Source organism: Neolamprologus brichardi, chromosome 8 (assembly GCF_056152115.1).
Source record: "Neolamprologus brichardi isolate AB-2024 chromosome 8, ASM5615211v1, whole genome shotgun sequence".
NCBI lineage: Eukaryota > Metazoa > Chordata > Actinopteri > Cichliformes > Cichlidae > Neolamprologus > Neolamprologus brichardi.
In genome coordinates, this window is record NC_142111.1 from 9,019,814 (window position 1) to 9,043,679 (window position 23,866).

General features: G+C 43.4%; 1 protein-coding gene across 5 annotated transcripts in view; it reads right to left on the reverse strand.

The window, feature by feature from the left end:
• The window catches only part of raraa (retinoic acid receptor, alpha a), a 144,356-nt gene that overhangs the window by 35,169 nt on the left and 85,321 nt on the right, over positions 1-23,866 (reverse strand). The window contains exon 1 of one of the 5 annotated variants that reach the window (XM_006800999.3): positions 4,550-5,611. The exons of the other annotated variants lie outside the window; for them this stretch is intronic. Coding sequence (XP_006801062.1) covers positions 4,550-4,727 — 178 coding nt within the window. The 5' untranslated portion in view covers positions 4,728-5,611. Of the gene's footprint in view, positions 1-4,549; positions 5,612-23,866 lie in introns of those variants that run through there. 5 annotated transcript variants of the gene reach the window in all.

Here is a 23,866-nt window from a genome sequence, read left to right on the forward strand (position 1 = left end):
AGGGCAACAACTGCTCCACAGGTAGGTGGCAAGGAGCCGTTTTTGGGAGCAAGTGACGACAGGTTGTGAAATGCTGCCCTGCAGCCTTTCCCAGGAGAATGGCAGGAGCAATGCTGAACTCCGGTCACCCCTCTGCCATTGCAAACATACCTTGATGACACAATTTGTTATTGATGTTACCCTGAAGGTGAGAGCGAGCGTATTCCGGTGGACAATCAGATCGCACTCTTTCACCCACACACATCTCCCCGCTCTGTGATGTCCCAGGCATGCAGGCTACTAAATGGCAATCACCTTTGGTTGATCGGGTTTAGATAGATGTGGCAAAATGAGGAGACTGCCTAATGCTTTCCTTCTCTAGAAGAGCAGATGACCTTGTCTCAGAGCTGTGCATCATTTCCACCAGTCCCATCAAGTCCGGACCAATAACGCCCCACAATAAAATCCTGATGTTCATGATGGCACCAAGACACATTTGTATACAAGCAAAAAACATAAAATTCAGGGACTCCACAGTCGCATAAAGGGCACGGTCATTCAGGAATACTAAAGCCTGGAATTTGCATTCTTGCCTTATATAAACAAAGTTTAGCTTGTAATGCTTGTAATGTTTAATAACATTACAAGCTGTAATGTTATTAAAGTGGCTTTGCCAAGAAATCTTTGATTGTTCCAAGAAAATAAAATTTGTACTTAATGATCTTCCCCTCGTAGGATAGAACCCCCCCCACACACACACACACACTTCTGTGCCAGAAACCAACAGTACTCTAGCCAGTTCTGCTTAGTGACCGGACTCACTGTTTATTTTCTGTTGTTCATGTTTTTCCAGTTTCCAGCATGCACTATAAAAAAAAACATGCACATAGAAAGAAAAGGTGCAGGAAGTGATATTTGCATTTCTTTCGTAAGGCTGACACAATCTGTTCTCCTGCACAAAGTCCAAACACATCACCCACTTTCTGTGTTTCAGTGTTGCTTCACAACACAAACAATTATGGATGTTTTTTGTTGTGCTGATACTCCAGACTCAGAAAAAACTAAATGGACTTGCCTGTAAATCCGAAACTTAAAAAAATGCAAATTCAAAAAACTGCTCTTACAGCCACAAAAAAGGGGGGACAAGGACTTAAGGACTAAATATCAAACAACTCAGATTATGACACATACTGTTCATGTAAGCGCACTTTCATCATCTTTCATCATCAGAAGACAAACATGACAAAGAATGCTTTGCTCTCCATCTCACATATGCTCTATGCAGTGACTGATTCTTTTACACTATAGACAGCCTGAGAAAAATATAACCCAAAGAGCAAGACGCCCATGGGCTGCAGAGCATTTGAGCCTACCGTGCAATCCCCCCTTTCCACCATATCCCCAGTTTTTAGTGTGTGACAGTCATGTGAACAAAGCCGCGTGCATTCTTTCGTGCATGAGCCTATAACCGCTGTAAGGATTCTGACTGTGACTCAGTGAAAAATCAAGTGGATTTAATCTGCAAGGCCACAGACTTTTCACCTGAGCCATTCAGAGCCTTCTTCCAAGTAGAACCAAATTACAAACAGCACACAATGCCTATGACTGGGCAACCTGGTGATAAACAGAGGCTACATGTAAACAGTCAAACCTCTTAATACACACCATCTTTTAAGAACTCGTTTTACAGGCTCATAGTGTGCTGGATTATATCAATTGATGTAAAATGGAAACATAATCTTTCTCATATTGCACCTTTCAGTCTCTTTAAGGATCCCCTCGGGAAAAGACCAATCTCCTATGGTTAGTTAGCTAGCCTGGCAAAAGAGCACTGAACATTGGTTATGTATCATAACTACTCTACAAATGCTGTTGTAGGCCTTAACCCTTTATCATCCAAGTATCATACTTACTGTGTAATTCTGACTGTAAAATGACAAAATAATGCTCATCTTTCTTTTCTCTCTAGCCCAAAATGATTGAGGGGATATGAAAATCTAGGCAGGGCTGGTTTTTCTGTCTGTATTCAAAAAGCAGTACATACAACTGCATTGTGCTACCGTGATACAAAACCGGCAAAAACTGACTTCTCTTTTTTCCAAAAATCATTAATATTGTCTCTAGAACAAACAGTTATAGAGATGTGATCATCTGTCATTTAACTATAGCATTAGATTCAAAACAGCCGTGTCTAATGAAGTGCATGAAGGGGCTCTAACAGATGAATAACAATGGAAGAAGCTGCTGATTCCATGGCTTAAGATAGACAGGTATAATTCAAATATATATTGGTGATACAAGTAAGAAAATGAGGAGTAAATCTGAATGTCAGTAAATCCAAGCTGAGCAACAGCAAGTCCTGTGCGACTTAATTACGCCCCATTGGTGTGTGCTTTGGACTTTATAACGTTTAAATGCACAAAAGAAACAATTTGAAGGAATATCACCAAAGGGAAGGGAGTAGACTCAAGAGCATAATATGGCCTTGTTAAAGAACCAGTAATACTGGGATGAAGCACCCATATGATGTGGATTTATACCCACTCACTTAGTGGGTCCAGAAGGCCGTTTTAGGCTAGATTCACTTTAGCAAATATGTCACTGAGTGCATGCTTAGAGCCAGAAAGCTCTTCTGTGAAGCCTGTAATGAATAGTTAGATCCAATGTGGAGGGGTTGAAAAAACAGAGGACCAAAAAAGAAAAGCACAGAGGGGGTAAAAAGAAAAAAAATGGTAAGACCTACCAGGAAAAGTGCAGAGGAACATACCATGACACTACTCTCTGTGAACTTCAAAAAACAAAAAAAGCAAACAGATGTTTATGGGATTGTCTCGTGATTTTTTTGAATCTGGCTCATTTGGATTCCTGCGTGAGAGCGGGGAGTGACGAGGAAATCTCGCGCTGTTGTCTCGGTTGTTTTCTAGCCCTATGATCCAATAAGCCTCTGAGCCACGTGATGACACTTACGGATGTTGCGCCTCTCTGCTCTACACCCTCCTGTCAATGTTCTCTGGTTGTGCACTAAATTTTTTATTACATTCAAGCAGTAAGGCAAAGAGCAGATATGCTACCCCTCACCCACACACACACTCTTACTCTCCCCCTGCAATTCCTCCATTGAGCAAAACAATGTGGAGTCGAGTAAAGGATCAGAGGTCTTTTCCTGGGCCAAACCCCCACAGTCTCCCCTCAGACGAGCTCACATGGTTTGAATCAATGCCGCCACTAGAGCTGTTTTAGTGGACCGGTTCAATAAATACTATAAGGCTCTTTGAATATCTGTTTAGGAAAAAAAAAAATGTATGGGCTTCGCCTCTTTACTCAGGAGAGATCTTTTTCAAAGAAAATAATGAGATGAGAAAGATGAAGAAAAGATTACAACACGTACAAAATAGTTATGGCTGCTTTTGTCTTTTGTTGTTGCTGCCAAACATTAGAAATTCCTGTCTAAATTTCCCTTTGTCGTGCGTTTCTATAGTCTTGAGACAAGGAGGAAATTGGTCCTTAAGAGCCCGTGGAGATTCCTGCCTTTTTTTTTTTTTAGCTCCTTCAGCAGTGAAAGACAACAGAGGTATCCCTTTATAAAAAGGGCCTGCTCACGCTTTATGCAGCCTGGCTCTACTGAGGTAAAGAATGGGAAGCAGCTCTTGCTATACTTTGTTGCTGCAATAAAACTCTCTCTCTCATATCTGCAGCAGATATGCTATCAGCAAAATTAAATCTCCCACGGCTGCTGGCGGATACTGACCCAAGGAGATCATGCAGCAAACGCATGAACATATCATCAATCTAAACTAAATCTCACTGATATAAAAGCACAATAAACCTGCCATTTATAAAAGACTGCTATCCTCACTTACTAGCAGAGGAGTCTACACATAAAATCATACTAACTGAAATATTGTTGTTGTTTTTTTTAATAAAGTTATGCGAGAACATCACTTCAAATTATTTATTAAATATAAATAAATGAGTGCAAGGCTTTCAAAATGTAACAGATACGGTTGTCTGGTGAAGGCCATGGTGCTGCTGCTGAGGAACTTTGGCCTGTGGGTACAGCTTCCCAGATTACCAGAGGACCCGGGGATAACACTGGCATGAAAGTTTGATCTGATTAACGCTGGCATCGTTTGCACAAACCTGGTTTGCATTAAGTGCAGATTTCAGGAACGCAAAAGCTTCGGGTAGCGTGGCCTGGATCAGAGCGCAAACAGACTGGCAGGAAAGAGGAGGGAAAAACCCCAAACCTGAGCGAACGCTCAGAAAGAAACGAGAGAGACGAAAGTGGGTCAAATATATATAGGCCTGTTGCAGCATTGACGGCTTACTGATTGTGATAACGTGCAGCGCTGTTGAGCACATATTATGGGGTTTAAATTATTGAAGTGGTAACTCCAGAATAAAAAGGCCTTCAAATGATCGTTTCACATGCGACCGGCGTGTGCTGGGAAGAGCAAAATAGGACATATAGGGATTATTAAGCACACACACTAACAGGGAGGGTTCAACTTCACCAATTAGTGAGATGAAGGGGGGGGGGGGGGGGTGTTTAAAAAAAAAGAGCACCTACAGTGATTGGAGCCGTTCCAGTGCTGGTTCCTGATGGACGTGCTGTACGGATGGGGCGCCCCGGGCACCAGTCCTTTCTCCGGGATCAAGCATCCTCTGCTCTGGTTGTAGTAATCCATCATTAAAAACGGGTTCGGGCTGGGATTCAGTCCCACAACGTCCACACTCTCATACATCATACGAAGCAGGGCGACGGCAGGGGGGAAATATTAGCAAGAGGGCAAAAAAACAAAAAACCCGAATTGTTTGTGAGGGGTTGGTTTTCAGCTCGCCACCAGCAGCGGTGCCGAACGGAGGGGGGGAAACTGCATTAAAATCGAGGGGAAAGTGGTAAATCCAAACACAGCGGGGACATCGGAACATTTGGCATCTTCTCACGGCAATGTGAAGATTGAAAACCAGACCGATGGATGAATCGGTGTCCGAATGCGCCTGATCGGATATGAAAACATAATCTCAAAGAGCAGTCTGCGTTGTGTCCGAGGTAAGAAACTCGACAACAGAAATACAATAAAAGGAAAAAAGAAAAAGAAAATCGGGGACGAGCCGAATAACTTCAACAGAAGGTGTCTGTGTTTACGGCGTTGCTCAAACAGAGCAACATATGAGGCTGTATCCACACGACAAAGAATATATCCAACCCCCCCGTCCAAAAAATCTTTAAATAAATACAACACAAATCTCCAAAGTCTGCGTGGACAGCGCAGGGAGATTTGGGAATGTGTTGCAGGCGCAAATATTAGGAGAGGGAATTCCGCAGAGTTGCAGTTTGTCCTTTTGGGTTACGGTCGGTTGTCCCGTTTGCGCCCGTCGTGGGTGGACTCCTGTCAGCTCCGTAAAACGAACCAGTCCCCCCTCCTCCTCCTCCTCCTCCCCCCAGCCTCGCAGACTCTGTTGCACTACAACAAGCGGCCGCTTCCCTCCGTCAGACCCTGCTCTCCAACATCCAGGCTCCCGTTAAAACGCGCAGCGCCGCCTTGTTTTGTATTCGGGGAAGAGAAGCCTAAAACCATTCCCACACCAAACCGTGCGGCTATCATGTTCTGCAGAAATGTGACAAGGCACAGCAGCTGAGAGCTTTGGCTCCACCTCCACTCGGCTCTTTCTCTCCCTCTCTCTCTCCATCCCCCCCCCCCCCCCCCCCCTCTCCTGCTTCCCCTCGGTGCCTTTCATGCGTTGCTCCGCCCCTTCTTTAACCCCTTCAGGGACGTCACCATGGATCTCCCTCTCCCGAAACACGGGCACTGCGGGAGTGTTTCTTTTTGGGGGGTGAGCCCGCCGGCCGCCGTCAAACTGAGCAGCGAGGGCTTTAAATAGGAAAGTATTTGAGGACATGATTAAGTTATATAAGCTCGGTAATTAGTCTTGCGTGTCTTTATAGAGTGATTGTGCACACAGCGGCTGCTATATCACAATCTAACTCTCTCGTTTCTTTTTTTCTTTTTCCTGGAAGTCCCCGTTTATGTTCTCACTCTTTACTGGGCTCCTCCTTCCAACTAATTTGACCCTTTCCCCTCATCAGTCCCTAACCCTCCCGATTTTCTTCTCCCCCAGCCGCGGTCTCCCTAATTTGCCTAATGCTATGCGGCTGAACTTTTCCTGAACCCAGGCAAGTAGGCAGCCTCACCTTCTGGTGACCCACTGGCTGACTCGGATCTCTGGCTTGCTCTCATCCCCACATTATTCAAGGTTTCCCACCTTGTATACCCAGTGTAACACTATTACACTTTTCCTCTGGTGCTGCCCAGAGAGGCGCCTCGGTTCACGCAGCACACACAAGGATAAAAAGTGCCAAAGTCACCCAGTCATAGTAGCAGGGCGCTTAACTTTTTCTTTCCTCCCTCACAGTTTAGTTACAGCTAGAAGAAGTCCAGGAAGTTGTTTTCAGAGTTGCTGCCTTTATACCGCAACATTCCAGGTAACATTGTTCCAGCTTATTAAGCAAACCCTGCAGCTGTGTCATCCATGAGGCAGAGCAAAGCTCACACTATAAAAGCAGTTTTAACAGTCAGCTGACGCTAATATCAGTGCTGATAAAAATATAGTGGCAATGAAGTTTGTAGCCCCGTGAGTGCATCCAAACTTCTCATGTTTTGCCTTTTTCCCCCTTATGTGCTTCAGAAATCCCAGCCTGTAATTTTGTGATTGTCATGTGATCTGGAGGACAGCTGCTGGCCCAAATTGTCTGTGCATGCATAATAGTAGAGATTAAGGCCAGGCACCAACATACAAAACTGTGTGTTTTTTTTTTTAACCTTAACAATGTAAAAGCAGAAATGTAACGTTTGAAAAACACAGAGGAAATTTTGCCCGTTTCATAACTCAGTGGGACGTCCCTGACAAAGTCGAGAACATAGGAGGACACTTTCCGAGCTGTTTTGGTATCTTGATGTGGACGCAAAGCTTTTCCAAAACTGCCAGGGTGGACAGTGAACATCTGATACCCGATCTTGTGAAATGTATCTGCGCAAACACAAGCACGGCCAAAAAACCCTGAGTGGCTTGTATTGTAACCTACACCACAGCCGAGACAATACCTCTCCTCCCCCACTTTCCCTACACCTGAGCCACAGGCCACAGCTGGGTCTGACCAGCATGTTTTTTGTTTTTTTTTTTGGAAAGGGATTATCTGCACACTGGCAGGGGGGCTCGGCTTGCTCCGCCTCCACTGACTGTGACACTTATTTAATGCAGGCCCCTAGTGTGTTTACCCTGCCTGATAAGAGCCGATGTGCAGGCCTGGGCCATGACGACCCCTCGCCTGCATTGATAGCGCAGCCACACATTCCTTGACAGGATTAGCCCAGTGAGTAATGGCTGTCAGAAAATGCTAATTTTCCAGGCTCTGTTTTCCTCTCTGAAGAGGGAGCATTCATCCCTGGGTAATACCCCATGATTGCATAAAACAAGCTGAGAGATAACAGACTGCTGATCATTACTTATTAAGAGAGGGGAGAATACAAGATTAGGCTGACATACAGTCCTTTTCCCACAGCTTTTTATTTGTAGAGAAAAGAGGAACTCCATTAAGTCAAAAAAGAAAAAAAAAGAACTGAATATATCCAAGTGGCTAAGAGTAAATACATGTGGCAATTTTCACAGGAGAAGGTGATATTGGAACAGCGGACTCCTCTGAATACACAGTTGGAGAATTGAGTGTGTTACACTGCATTAGTGAAAAAATTAGGGCTGGTTTTTATTCCCAGTAATAATATGTAATATGTCACTCTCACATGCAAAGTCAAAATATAAGAGCCAGGACATACACTTGACGGCTGGTACCACAACAGCAGAAGTAAGAGTGGTAAGTTAAAGAGGGAGAGGGATGAGAGGCATGCACACACATGCAGGTTTCAGCCCACATCAACACACACCAGTTCAAGTGGCTGTTCTTGTTCCAGCATCAACAAAGGCCACACTCCCGAGAACATGGAAAAGTACTTTGGCACTGGAAAGCCAGAGAGAATGAGATTGTGCATCGATCCCCTAAGTTGACGCTGAGGACCCAGTCTCAGATTCGTCGCTCGGGCTTCAAAGAGGGGGTGCGTGAAGTCCCCACTCCAAACCGATGCACGGACCTGATCAAAGCTGCATTCAGACGCAGGGGCCTTGCAGAAAGAGTTATGCAACTGAAAATAATAGGGAGACACCATGAGCAGCAAACATAACAACCTTGATCTGAAGCAAAGCTGCAAGTGAGAGTCTGGTGAAGAAATAGAGAGAGAGAAATAGGGGGTGAGGGGGTTTAGGAGAGAATTCAAAGAGTTTTATGGGCTAAGAGAGAAGAGGAGATTGCTGGCTGGACCTTGAGGGTGTCAAACTATTTTTACTGCCCCCACTTTCCTTCTTTCTGAGTCCAATCAGGGGCACTAGGAAGCTGTAAAAAGTGCACGCCTTGCCATTCCTTCCCCAAGGAGATGGGCAGACAGGTTAGAACAAACAATAGGTTGTTTTGTCATTTGGATTATGGCGCACGGCAATAGTGGGGGGGAGCACAAGTCCTCTGTAAGTGCACAAAGTGGACTCAGCAGTATCCTTCTTTAGAGCATGAGTGAGAATTTCTGTTTCTGGAGACGATCCACTTACATCTGCAATCAGCCCTTGGCTCTTGTGTTGCTACCTTCACTCTGGAGATCATTTCTGTCCTCTGTGACTAACGAACACTTCCTGCACAATGTGCTCTTTATTGGACATGATGGTCAAATCAAAACAGAATCAAATTGTCTCAATGTCATGGAAAAGTCTGCTGAGCTCTGGCTGCCTAGAGACACTAAACAGGCAAAACAAACAAAAAAAATAAATAAATGAAGAAAAACCAACCAGACCTGCCGTATCGCTCAGACAACACTCGGCTTGGGTAATAGCCATCTCTTGACATGATAAGGCCAGAAATGTTCCAGTTAGAATGGCCTGGGCCTACTTTTAGAGTTCCTGTCTGCCTTAGTGGCTACTACACAAACACAGGCACTCATGGCTCACCTCCCCCAAAGCACTCCTGCACATGTGCCAGCAGATGGCTAATGCCCAGACGATAAAGAAGTTGGGGCAAGCCTCGGCAAAGGTTTCTATCTTTCTTAAATCTTCCCAGCGGCCTAATAAAGCAGCACAGCGGTGGAGAATTCAGAGAAGAAGCACTTTAAGGAGTTAAAATGTGTCCTAATTTGAGACGCCAAGATAGAGATCGAGTCTGTTCAGGTCTCTGTCACACTGTGAGACAAAACGGGCTGTCTGTATGTCAGCATTATCCCACGACTGATCAGCACCGTAATCCCAAACCCACCCCTATCAATAGCATAGCCCTGGCAACCACTTCCTTCTGTCACTCTCTCCAACTAGAATCACATTTTTGGCGTGCATACCTGTGTGGGTTTACGCATGTTTGCTTTCAAGTCTACCTGAACCTCCGTGGCCCGTCTGTTACCACTCCGTTCCCCTTACTGCCTTTACAGTTTCCGTGTGTGTGTTTGTTTGCACAGCTGGTTTTGTGCAGCCTGTACAGGCAGCACCAGCCAAACCCAGCAGCTGTGCTCTCTGACATTGAGCCAGTGCGTAATGAGGGCCCGACCCTCCAATGTGAGAACAAGCTCCAGTTATCAATGAACAACTGTATCACTTCCACCTCCCTCTGTCAATCTAATGGAAACACACACACACGCATGCGCACGCATGAACGCACACAAACCTTGACCTAAAGTTAAACTGGTCTATAGATCTCAGCCTTGGTGCTTTGCCATCCTCTGTGTGTGTGTGTGTGAGAAAGAGTGTCTTTTCTAAAAGGACCCTCTTAGCCCCCCCCCCCAGTCATTATCCCTTTAATGTCCTTCCGACAGCAGATTCCAGCATTTATGGTACAGGCCTATATCTGCCCATAAAGCCTTTTATTGTTCAGCCCAGCTCTATGGTGGCCGTAACCTGGTTTTCCCATTTTTTATGGGGGACCTTCACTATATCACAGAGGGGGGAGGACAAAGCTGCCCACCATCGGTGTTTACCAAAGTATGGCCGACTCATAAATCCATCGTGGCCGGCGGCATTCTGGAAATACTTCAGCAGAGGAAGAGAACGAGAAAGAGAGAGAGAGAGGAGGTAAGCGACGTAGCTTATTGTATAGCTTGTAATTGTCCACACTCTACAGCCTTGAGTTAGAGAGCCATCTCCTCAACGATCATTAGGTCTATGTTGCTTTGCACCAAGTCCATCACTCAGCAAATCAAGAGAAAATTGCTATGGATGTTACCCTGGAGGAAGGATATCTCAATATCAGTCATCCAAGACTTGGAATGGCCTCCATTAGATGTCAGAGACTGGGAGATGTTTTAGTGCATACAGACGGATACTGGCTAATTCTATTTAGAGAAAAAAAAGGACAAGAAGAAGAGAGAATAAAGCACAGAAACAAGGAACAACAAAGAGAGCAAGAAAATGAGAAAAACAAGGAAAAAAAATATGGCCAAATTCCTCCTGAAGTTTTGTTGGCAAATTTATAAGTTTTGTTGATTATCAATTACAAAAAAAGTGTTTATTCACACATTAATCATGATTAATCACGGAGAAACCATTGCAGAGAAACCAAACTGTAACCAAACCTTGATTGAGACTTGATAATCATTATCCTGATTTGAAATTATGTGCGCCTGTCAGCGGAGTCATCATACCCGTATGGTATATTGCCTGGACTGGTCCCGACACGTTGCTACCAAGCTATCAACCTCCAGGGCTGAAAAGTGAAGCCAACAGAGTTGAAGCAAGTCCCAGTCCCCATAGACTCCCGAAAGTGAAAAACTTCAGATGTTTACAGCCCAGCGCTTTAGTTGATTGCCATTGGTTAGTTCCACCTCGGCTAGTTCCAATAACTTCACTCTCAATGTTACACGGTGGTTGACAGCTGTGTTAATTACAGTAATCAATTACACAGATTGGAAATTAATTGCAAATTTAATGTTTAGCTCATTTTGACAGTGCTCCTTGCAATGGATCCCTTGCTTTTGCTTTTGCATACATGTTCCTGGATGACATCCTTCTATACTCATATTTTACCTGCAGCTGCTGACTAATTAACTAAACTGTGAGAAGCAGGCGAAGTATATTATAAGGAAGTTACAGAAAGGAGATGAGCTCTTGCAAGAAAGCGCAGAGGGAGAGTCAAAAGGCAAGGAAGCAGGAAGCTGGAAGAATAATCTCTCTGCTCTGCCAAAGCTCACTCAGAAACTGGCATTACTGATGCAATTACAACTCAAGCTACACTCATTTATCCATGTCTGCATTTCCTGAATCCAGGTTTTCCATCTCTTGGTCTTAAATCAGAGCTCTCAAAAACTAGAGATGTACTGATAAAATGGGGGGGGAGAAGTAAGCATGTTCTGCATCTCTTTCAAGTTTTTGATTATGACCATGCTGTCTGCTTTTCTGGTCTCTCTCTTTCAGAGATCTAAGTATTTTCCCCACTCCCTCTTGGTGCCTTCTCTCTCACACTTCAGGATTTGAAGTGCTACAGAGGACCAATTTCCTGTTTTCTATTCAGAAGTGTGATGCTCATGGTGGCCTGGAGGGGATATGGGAGGTGGTGGTGGTGGGAGGGGGTTAGTGGTTCACTTTAAGTGGATTGCCCTCATTCTTGTTGTGCCCAGCCCAAAGCATTATGATGCCTCGGTGACTGACCTCCGCTTCAGCAGTGCCCCTAACACCAGTACAGACAGGGCACACCAATTGTTGTGCTTGTTGCACAAAGGCTGAATGTGTGCCACGACCTGCACAAAAGGTTGGACAACTGCAGGCCAAATGTGTAGTCAACACTCACTGAAACCACAGTCTGCGGTGTGTGGAGTGGGCTGGGAGTTATTTGCAATACAGCTCTAATCCTGTGCTCGCTCTCTCATAAAAGTTGACTGCCCTCTCTCTCTTCTGGGCGCCCTTTCTCGCTGCAACCTGTTTTCTAATGGTTGTATGCATGTCCGTGTCTGTGCACAACTCCGCCAAATGATATGAAATGTTCAAAAAGTGCCGATCTAGTTTGGATGTTGATGAAACGTGTGAAATCCTCAGCTTACCCAGCAAAGTTGGGAGCTGGTGGGGACAACAAAGGCCCTCGGGAGAGCGGCTCAGAGCATGAAAAATGCCCCTTGCCGTCATCACCGCCGTGGCCCCTGCTGGCCTGCCTTTTACAGAGAGGTGGGGGGAGAGAGAAAGAGGGGATGGGGGGTTGGGGATCTGCCTCATTCTAACTTGGGAAGGCAAGAAGGAGGAGGGTTAATGGAATGGATGACTCTGGCACATTAGATGAGAAGTGAGTAGAGCGATGAGCGGAGAGGGAGTCATCAGCGTTTCAAAAGAATGGGGTGCAGTGAAAGTAGACGGAGCAGCTACACTCCTTTCCCTGCCATTGCTCACCCTCTCTGTAAATGTCCACCACACACTTCACCCCTGCTCTATGACATCTGTGCTTGTGTATATATATATATATATATATATATATATATATATACACATATATATATACATACATATATATATATATACATATACATATATATACATACATATATATATATATACATATACATATATATACATATATATATATATACATATATATATATGTGTGTGTAAGAAACAGAGGAGTTAACTGGATGAAAGGCAGCCACATTTACCCACAAATCCCAGAGGTACACATAAGGGTCAGCTTCAAAGATATTCACTGTATGTGGGGTTGTTACTGCAGTCAAAAGGTTTACTCATCGTAGCCCCAGGGAGTAGAATAGAGCTGCGTCATTCTCACACAACTGGCACGTGAAACAGATATCAGCGGAAAACCTTTTGCCCTCAGACATTGGCTCTTCCCACCCTTGGCATTTAGGTGCACAAACATTGAGGTGGGGAAAAAAGGGAACTAGTGAAAGCAAAACTAACATCACATGGCTTATCATATGTTTAAAAAATGCATTTGCATCTGTCAGCACAGAGAAACCTTTGTGCTTTTGCTTCACTCGGTTGCGCATATCATTGCAATCCCAGTGAAATGTCACCGTAATAGAGAGGAGGAACCTTTTTAAAAAAATAAACAGATCTGTGAGAAAGTCAGGGTAGAGGCACTGCTAATTTCTTTCTATTCATTCACGCTGAAGAAAAATTTCTTGAAATGAGCTGCCTTTGCAGTTGAGCCTGCCTGTGATTAAAAAAAAAAGGAGAAGAAGAAGAAGAAGAAGAAGAGCACAGACTGGCTTTGGACTGATGGCATCCAATGGCAGTCGCTATGGCTACCCAAACCATCTGTGTTGTGAACCCATAGAGAGGGGGGAGTGTCTCTAAAGTAAGTAAATAGGCTAATACAAAAAGTGAATGGCTCAGAAGGGCAGATCATTAGCTGACCACATCTTGCTATTCTCTGTGTGATACCAGGACAGGAGGAGGGGGTGTTGATAGATTAAAAAAAAAGAAAAAAAGCAGCCTGATAATATTTAACCAGCGGAGATCTGTCATCAATCTGGACCATCTTCCCCCCACCCCACATCATCTGTCCTCACCGCCAGCTCTGACCCATTGTCATTCAAACCCCAGCTCCCTTTCACTCCTTATTCAATATTTTTGAGCCATTGTTCCACCTTACATGCCCCGGCTACACTACATTACTTTTCCCAGTCAGTGGTTTAAAAGGGCGGAGAGCAACAGCCAAGAGAAAACAAAACAAAAAAAAACCCCATAATAAGTTATAATGTCAGAAAGTAACAAAAACATCAGCCGGCCGTCACACAAGTCTGAGTTTTGCACACATTTTCAAGCATGCACATTGTGACACTTTCTCCACTTCATACACACACACTCCTTTTCTCCCCTCCCTCCCCCCCACACACACACCCACCCACACGGAGCAACCCTGTGGGCTTCACTGGGCTCTTTGAATAAAAAAGAGAAGTCATTTATCCGACTCATCTTTGCTGCACCTCGCAGCACCTTTTAAAAACACTCTATATTCCTTGCTAAGGCTAAAGCTGCACCTTACTGACAGCATGATGGAGAGCCCTATTCTGCCCCCCTTCTCTCTCTCTTTCTCTCTCTCTCTCTGCAGTCTCCCGTCTTTCCATCTTAGCTGCCAACAGCCCTGACTTACAAAAAAAAAGTAAAGGCTAAGCTTCAGTGACGATGTAAGAAAGTGTAGATCCGTGTGCATCTGTCTGTGTGTGAGCTTCAGTGTGTGTGTGTGTGTGTGTGTGTGTGTGTGTGTGTGTGTGTGTGTGTGTGTGTGTGTGTGTGTGTGTATCAGTGTTTGCATGTTTAATCGGGGGAAAAGAAGAAAAAAGTGGCACAGTTAAATGTGTAAAAAGGTGGAGGGGGAGTTCACAGATGAGCTTGCTCATGTGTGGAGGTGAGAACAGGAGTGCCAGAGGCTGCTGGGAGGCCTGTCACGTCAGAGCTCATCAGCAGCTAACAAAATCATCCACCAGAACCTGTCAATATTCACTTCGCTACCCTCTCTCCGGATCAACTCGTTTGCTGTATTCCACTCATTCTATTCGGTTTTTGTTATTATTGTATAACCTGGAGAGACATCACAGGCACGCTTGTCAACTTTGCTGTTGTTAAATAAACTAGGTACATCTTTGCTTTCTCACAGATTACTTAGGTTTTAGTCTTGTGTAGGTGTCACATCACCATTTTTTTTCTTTAAAATCAGTCAAGGTCACTGCAGAAGCACATTACACTGAAATCGAGTTAAACAGCAGTATACCAACTGCACGCATTCGTCTCAGGATCTCGTAGCTTAATGCTCCATCTTATTGATTTTGGGGCAGTTGTTTTGCTTTCCTTTCAGGACATTGTGGGCCAGACGAGACGGTGCGCAGGCTGCGTCTCGCTTGATTTGGAGCGTGCTGCGTCCGCATTTTTAGAGTAAAAAGCAAAAGGTCTGTGTAAAAGGTTCTGTGTTGTGGTATGGTGATATGGTAGCATGTAAATACAAATCATACAGATTGAACTGAATATAAATCAGTTGGAAATGTCAAAAAAAACAGATGGAAAAAAAGAAAAGAAGAAGATGGCGTATATTTCTGTTAGCACACGGTCGAGCATTGGGTTGTCTAGACTGCATTTGACCAAAGGTGTGCGCGCTCCACATTTGTGTGTTTATCTGGAACAGTTTCCATGTAACCGAGCAGACATCGACAGCAAAACCTTTAACCTACTTGGCAAACAGCCCGGTTCTTTCTATCTCCCTCTCTCCATGGACGGATCATTCATCATGCTCTTCCCCTCCCCTTTCTCTCCATACAGCATCGTGGTCTCAATACAGCTTTTAAAGCAGATAAAGGTCACGATCGAGACAAGATTGATTGAAAAGTGTTCTTATTGAATAAAGCAATAAATGAAGGGGGGGGGGGGGGGGGGGGGTAAAAAAAAACTTATGGTATAAGCCTAAGAAAAATGTTTGTTATTAACCTGTGCTGTTTCAAAGTCATTCATTATATATTTTTTCCACCTCTGTGATCATCTGTATCTAAATCTAACTATGTATGCACCGATGCTGTATGGCTCTCTGAGGCCTGGATGCTAACGGTTGCCTCTTCCACATTTTAACCCTTAAAAATATTTTAGTAATCTGTTCAATTGAAGATGGTAAGGAGTTCAGAGTAAATAACCTCACACTGCTGCTATGTCTTTGGATTGTGTGAGTGGTGGGTCTAATTCAACCAAGCATCTGTCATGGGAGGTGCCGCTCCATGTCCTCCCTCCTCTCCCCTCCTCCTGCTTCTCCACAGTGGTATCAATCTTCTTCTGCCCTTAACGACTAAACTGATTCCTGAAGTGTTGCTGCGCGGCTCATCAGGGCAAAGTGTAGCTGTGATCTCCTGTGTGGATAACCCGAAAGCATTTCGTAACAGATTTTGAAACAAGTGCTGATAATTGTTACAACAGTGGTGACGGCAAAATACAGTAAGTGATGTCAAAAAGATACAAGCGCTGACAGTAAAGACTGATGGTTTCTACACTTCCCCGCTATCAAGCAACTTCCCTCTATTTCAAAATGGTTGACATCCATATTTCTGATACTCAAACACATTCTTTTTTGTGCGTGAGCAGAGTTTGTGTTGTAAGAGTTGCCAAATGGACTCTGACGGTGGTTTAGTCATTGTGTCATTTGCGTATCCTCCGGTTCAATTTCTATCATACTGCACTGTTGCGCACTGTTCAGTGTTATTGTTTCTACATCTGCACATATATCCCAGCCTCCAAGAGCACTTGTCAATGCACTTGTGTCAATGAGTGTTTATCCAATGTGTCCACAGCTCTCTGCCCGAGATGTCCCAATAAATAGCTCAAAATCCTTTGCGCATCACTCGTGCTACATCCATTCTCAAGGTCAGGCCTCAGTATGATAGTGTTCTTAGTCCGCAGTGACTTAAAAACAGACAACAACAGAAAACAAACAAACAAAAACAATCGGAACTATTCACTGAAGCCATTATTTGCTTATTTCTCTTTCTGGTGAACTGTGCCGTTGTTACCCTTTTCAAACAACCAGCATTACACACAGCGGCACCAGCTTCAGGCTATGAGGAGGAGTCCAAGCAAGTGCATTTCTATATGCTCTGTGGTGGTTGAATTCCCAGAATTATCTACGCACAGCCAGAGAACTATGCAAATTGGTATCCACATGGGACCGTAAAATCCAAAACAACACAAAAACACAAGCAGAGAAAAGCACATCCCTATGGAGTTGGGGCTTTCTGTTTATACTGAACTATTTTATTGGGAAAAAAAAAAAACAGAGAAATGTGTTTTTTGACAGTTCCGCACATATGTATGTGTATATTTCTATGTGTGTGTCTGAGTGTGTAGATGGTGGAGGAGATCGCGAGTATGAAGTGAAGAAAAAATATAGTGTGAATAATTCATAAAGGACAAAAAGTGACAGTTAACGAGAGTGTGTCGCAGGACACTAACGTCCTATCCGTCGAACCATCTGTATCCCGCCCAGTCTCACCCTCTCCTCTAGGGAGTTCAGATAAAGGATAATGGATCTGCTGACATTCATCTGTCCTAAATAAAATTCACATAAAATAACCCTGTTGGTACGAAGGAGCATGAGAGTGCCGTACACGTATAGCAGTCAAATGAGATCACGCACGCTCTCAAGCCTGTTTGATCAGACAGGTGTATGCGCAATCAGTCCACCGCAGAGCATGTATGTGCATCCATATACCTGAAAGTGTGCACAGCTTCACAAAGTGGCGCACAAACGTATATACAAACATAAATTTATAAACGAAATATCGCTCCACACATACTCTATGCATTTACAAAAACTAATTCATAAGCGATTAAGCACGTTGACCAGCTAGCTTCTCTCTTTCTCCATTTTAAACACGCACATGCACAAAGTACCCTGCAGACCTGGTTCCGAGATAATTGCTAGACTACACCTCGGAATTTAATCTTCAATTCAATTACTTTTGTACCATTAATTCACAACAACAGTCACTTCAAGGCATTTTATATTGTAAGTTAAGATCCGATAATATTAGAATGAAACCCCAGTAACCACAGAAACCCTATCAGCAAGCATGCGGGTACAGTGGGAAGGAAAAACTCAGTTTTAACAGGAACAAACCTCTGGCAGAACCAGGCTCAGGGAGGGGCAGCCATCTGCTTCAACCGGTTGGGGGAGAGGGCCAGGATGCGGAGCGAGAGATAGAACAAAAGGCACAGATGGGAGAGAGCCAGAATTTAATAATTGTTAATAATTAAATACAGCAGTAGTGTATACAGACAGAGTGAAAAGAGATGTATAAAGAAGCCCATAACACACTGAGTGGCAGCCTAAGCCTATTCCAGCAGGAGTAACAGAGGATTCAGGTTTAACTGATCCAGCCCCAACTATAAACTTTATCAAAAAGAAAAGTTTTAATTCTACTCTTAAAAGTAGAGAAGCAAGTCTGTCTACCAAATCTAAACTTGGAGCTGGTTTCACAGAACTTAGCCTGCTAGCTTAAGTCTCTGTCTCCAGTTCTACTTTTGAAAACTCTAGGATCCACAAGTAAGCCCGCAGTCTGAGAGCAAAGTTCTCTGTTAGTATAATAAGGTACCACGAGGTCTTTAAGCTGTGACAGGGCCTGATTATTCAAGATTTTGTATGTGAGGAGATTTTAAATCCAATTAAATGCAGGCAGTCAGCCAAAACATTCCAGGCTAAACATGGCTTTGGCAGAGTGTGACACCAGTGACGGCCAGGTACGTGTCACTGCCACAGTTCAGATACCGAGTAATGGTCAAATGATCTGCGTGCTGTTTGCATGTGAACGCACAAAGAGTTGGATGCAGATGTACATAGGATGTAAATGGACAGAAAGTCGGGTGTATGTGGATAATTAAAGAGACTGAATCAATAGATATGTGCAAACAATAGGTGACTTCAGCGTGCCAAGTCACCAACCACTAAGCAACACCCACATACTTGTGAGTGTGTGCAAAAGTCACAGACCAAGCAGATTTTATCAGTTTTCCAAATCACTTCAGTGGAATTTTTAAAGCTTCTTCATTACTCTAAAATGAGTCATGAATGAATTAAAGGTTATTTTATTTTCGTTTTTAAAACGAACTAAAGCAAGATGTTAAAGCATACCATTAACACACACACACACACACACAGATGGAGCAAATCCCACCATCAGCACCACGCAGGTGCACGATCATTCCAGCAAACAGATAACAATGGACACCATCCTCTCTCTGTGTGCCCAAAACCCAGTCATCTGGCAAAAGAGCTGAGTGGGACACATCATCAAGGGTATTTTTGTTGTTCCAAAGCACAACCACACAATATGGCCAACACACACACAAACGCATGTAGCTCTCACTTACACAGACAGACATGCACACTCAAAAGGACACACATTCACACACTTTTGTTGTGTCTGTAAGCACCCGTATTGCATACACTGACCATTCACATCCACATACCTGCATGCACACAGTGCACACTCCACTTACCTGTTGTTTACAGAAAAGGAACGCAGGCTCAAGGCTCTGTTAAAACTGTCGGTGTTAATATAATAATTATAAATAATATATATAAAGACACAGATTTTATTCCCTGCTGTAATTTCTTTTTTTTTCTGCTTTCAGTCCTGTTCAGACATTTCTGGTGTGTACACATTATTATTATTATTTTTTAGATAACAAAAAGCCTTTTTATAAATGCACTTAAAATAACATTCAACTCAAATTAGACTTTTGATTTGAAACCATCTAACGCAACTGAACAACCCCATGAAAGAATAATTAGACAAAGATCAGTGTGGCATTCATGTGACACTCAACTCACCTTCATGACGCTGCTCTCAACTTTGTTCCACTTTTACACAGGCAACAGGAAACAAAATGGCAAACACCTGACGCTTTCAACGACCAGCTTAAAACTGCTCGAGCAAAAAGTGATAAGAATGAAGTGTCAACATAAAGACACGAAGATTTGGATTGCTTGATTTAAAAACCAGGCAACAGAATGAATACGGTGCACTGTTTAAGCATTATTACGCTATACGGATATATGGATGTTGCAGCGACTGCAGTTCTTTAAGCCAAACATCTCATGGTCTAAAAATCAGCGGGATTAAAACTCTTGTTTGTATTTTGGTTGATTAGAAACCTGAGACTGAAGAAAAAAGAAAGAAAAAAATGTTGGCATGGTAACAAAAGCAGTACTAGCTATGCTTGTTAAATATAGTACTTTTTTGGCAAGAAAAAAATATCCATTTTTAGAAAGCACATCCAAAAGTACAATGACTACACTTAAGGACTACTTGGGAGTCCTTTCAGTTCCGTCGAATTTGGGAGAGAAAAGGACGAACGTTTTTAGAACTGTTATTCTTATAACTCTTCCATTTACAGTTCTGATTGGCCAGAAGTAAAACTGAGTTTTACTTTGACTTTTTCAAATCTCACTCATCTAATAATAAAACAAAATGAGACCTATTGTAGCCAGAAACAGTGTCTCTTTTCTATAGAGCTCAAGGTTTTGGGGTTTTTATTTTTCTAAGTACTGTTCTGCAATTCTCTGAATTTCTGTGTTTATTTTCTCCCCATACAGCGTAAGAGCAGTTGGGATGAAGGGCTTTTGAAGCTTTTATTAAGCAAGTAATAATTTGAAAAAACGTTCTCCAGTAAATCCATGTTGTTTATTCCATCATACAAAATTACCCATACAATTCTCAATAAGAACAACCTTTCTGAACATACTTGTATATTTGTTGACATGCCTGTTATTATGCTTCATTATCCGCCATTATTTCATTATCCAGTTTGTTCCATTCTTGGAACTTACATTAACAGGATCCTTCCTCTCTTCTCCTTCACTCTGCATATCCTATATTAACTTATTTCTCCCTCCAATTACTCTCTTCTCGAGCATCACAAGTATCTCCTTAGCTCCCTGAGGCAATGTACATCTCTATATAATCAACTTAAGTGCTTTGCCGTCTGCCACTGCCCTGCTGCCATGAGGTTTACTGGTCACAGGACCGTTCTAAGCTTGTCGTGCAGTCGTCAGAGGCCGAGGCTGGCAGCGACCGAGGATCCAGCTGTGCCTCGTATGCTGCTCCTGGTGGTTATGCCGACTGAGTAGCTAACAAAAGAAAGTAAGACTTGGGGTTGTGGGCGGGGGTTCTTTTTTTGGTTCAGTAAGTACAGTGTGGCAACAAGAACATTACTTTTAATACTTGTGGCAGAATAGGAGTAGAAATCCTGTGAAGAATGAGTTTGCAGTAATTTTTAATAGTCACTGTGATTATTGATGAAGATGAAATTGCATCTTCTTTTTTCCCCCTTTCCTTTTATCCAGCTTTCTCAGATATTAGAAGTGGGACAAAATATTGATACGGTTCCTATTTGGATACAATTACTAACACATTAGAGTTAAAAAAAAATCTGGGTTTTTATTAAAACATTCAGCCGCTTTGGGCAAATTTCGCCACCAAATTCATTTCAAATGACTACTTTATGACTCCTTGCAGTGAAGCTTATCAAATGAACGAGGGTAGGGTGAACAGAAGCGGCAGTGGAGAAGAAGAAACTTACGGCGGAAAATGGCAGACAGCAGGGAAAGCAAATCAGCGAGCTAATGGACTGAACGGACGAATTTAAACAGACGCTGCGACGTACTGAACATAAATCCCGTATAATCTGTAAAGTATCACGGGAACACTGAATTGCAAGACCACTTTTGCTGCATGGAATCAAGACAGTTTCAGATCGTGAGTTACTCCACATATGATTTAAAATGGAATATATTTCGAGGATTAGTTGTTGATCATCTTAACGGGCTTTTTGGTGTTTTTAGATGAAGTCATTAAGTTAACAAAACACACATTTTTCCTTTCTCTGTTTGTTTGTGCGAGGCTGAATGCTGGGCTAATATGAATGCAGCAGCAAGAGAGGAAACAGGTTATAATCGGGTTTCCTTTTACTGTTAATGTTGCCAAGATACAAAATAATGCCTGCCTGTTACAAAGCACACCCAGTTTCCTACTGAACGCAACTGGTCATAGTGCTTCTCCTGGTGCAAAGAAGAAAGTCGACAGGGAGAGGTGCAAGCGTGACATTCGTTGGTGTGCCTACACTCACGGTTGCATGTCTTTATCCAGCAAAAATGAACTCTTATCCAAAATGCACAGGAGATGAGCCAAATCCTGCAACGAGGAAGGGAGGGTTGCTAAGGGAAGGATGGGAGGTGGTGATATGGAGCAGAAGAGGAAGATGGATGTCATAAGTGTGGGGGACTGTGTCGGCGAGGCTCGTGCACAGTTCTATCCGAGTGCTAAATGACTGTTACCAAAAAGGTTTTTCCAACTCTTTCTTAAAATACCTTTCCCAGTTGTTGTACACTGTAATCTGACCATTGCCTTTTCCTCTCTTCTCTTCTGTCTGTCCCACTTTATAGCAAGCATCCTACCTCCTCCTTCCCCTGTTTCTGTCTCTGTCTGTCTCTCTCTCGGGGGAAGCTCTGTGACAGTGTGGGGTTTTATTTGTGTAATTTACATCCACCCTGACAGCCTTCTGTGCCCCCCTGCAACCCTTGGCTTTTACTACAGCCAGACCCTTGTAAAACAGCCGGTCTTTGTGATGAGAGAGAGGGGGGGAAGTGGCACTGTCTGAGCTACAATCCAGACAAAGCTGATTGTAAAAACACCACGCGGTCACTTGGTGTCATTTAGCTTCCTCGCCAGCTATTTGCGGGTGTGAGTGTGTGTGCTCGAGTCTCCAAATCTGGATGTTTGTGTGCGTGCCCTCGTGCGTTGCACTAAATAGGACTGGGGAAGTTGCACGATTGGTTTCTAGACCCAGCAAGCTCTAGTATATCCAGGGATCAGGCATTAATCCAGCAGTCATCATGGGCTTGCTGTGTACTTTGCAGGATCGCCCTTGGAGGTTAATGGTCAAACAGAAATCCTATTAATAGTTAGTAGGGACTTCCAGCTCACCTGTAGAGGTGAAATCCCTTTGGGGTCAGGTACGTCGCAGAGTTAAGACGGCTAATTTAACACTAAGGAGACGAAAACAACCAACAAGAGTCTTCAAGCGAATCTCAAATGTAAATGGTTAAATTTGGATAACTTTTATCTATTGACAGAAGGAGAAAGAAAGAAAAAAAACATCAAAGAGAGCCAGCACCAATAAAATTCTGAGAGAAAATGCTAACTAGAGCAAGAGAGAGCAATAGGAGAACAAAAGACAGAAGCATGAAAGACTGAGAAAAATAGGTAATGAGGGGAAGAGATCAGTGAGTTGCTGCATCTCAATGAGAGAAAACACACAGATGAAGGGCAGGGTGATTTGAAGCAAAGACTAAGAGGGGGGGGAAGGAGCAAAAAAGAGGCACCACCGAGAATATAAAAAGTAAAGTTGCTTGCTTGCAAGAATCGAAAATGTACTTTATGGAGAACAAGGTCACAGATGAATAAATCAGTGAAAGTGAGCAGCAACCCCAATCCCCCCTCTTTTATTCAGCTGTTTCTCAACCTCACTTGTTGTGATGTATTAAACGAGTGATGAACTCGTGGTGAGCTAACATGGGCTGCACGCACAACTACACGCACATGTACTCGCACACGCTGGAACAACAGCAGAATGTAGGAAATCAGCAGAGTTTGAGAAGGAGCTTTGGGGAACAATGACCCCCAGTGGCTGCAATGATGCTTTAGAGTAGAGTGGATCAGAGACGTGTGTGTGTGAGAGCGTGTGTGTGTGTGTGTGGAAGAGAGCTGAGAAGGAGCTCATTAGGAGTGTTTGGCCAGTCAGCCTCTCACAGTTCAGAGCAGCCAAGGATGGTAAACAAGCCCACTTCAGCACCCACTCAGTAATGTCACACACATACACAGACACTCCACAAGCAGCCTCTGTCTGTACGAGACAGCATTTGAAACGTGAACACAGCTTATTAAAGCTATGAACACACTAATACATGAAAACTTTGTCTGAGTTATCTGTTAGAATACAAATAAAAACAAAGTTATTAGACCCACAGCGAGAAAGGCAGGTTGAGAGCATCCAAGCAGACAGCAAGTAGAAAAGCAAAGGCGCAGTTAGCAAACACAAACATGCATCATGTATCACCTGTGACCTGTGTCTTCTGCTTTAATTGAAAACTTTATAAAAGGAGGAACAAATGGACAGTGGACAAGAGAGGAGATTCCACGCTTTACTTTTTAAACCCACGAGATGTATTAAAAACAATCACGTAAAAAGCCATTTGACCGTTCATCAATTATGAAAATCATTGAATTTGCGCTGTTAAATTGTTTTTCTACCTCTATAAATAACCAAACACCGG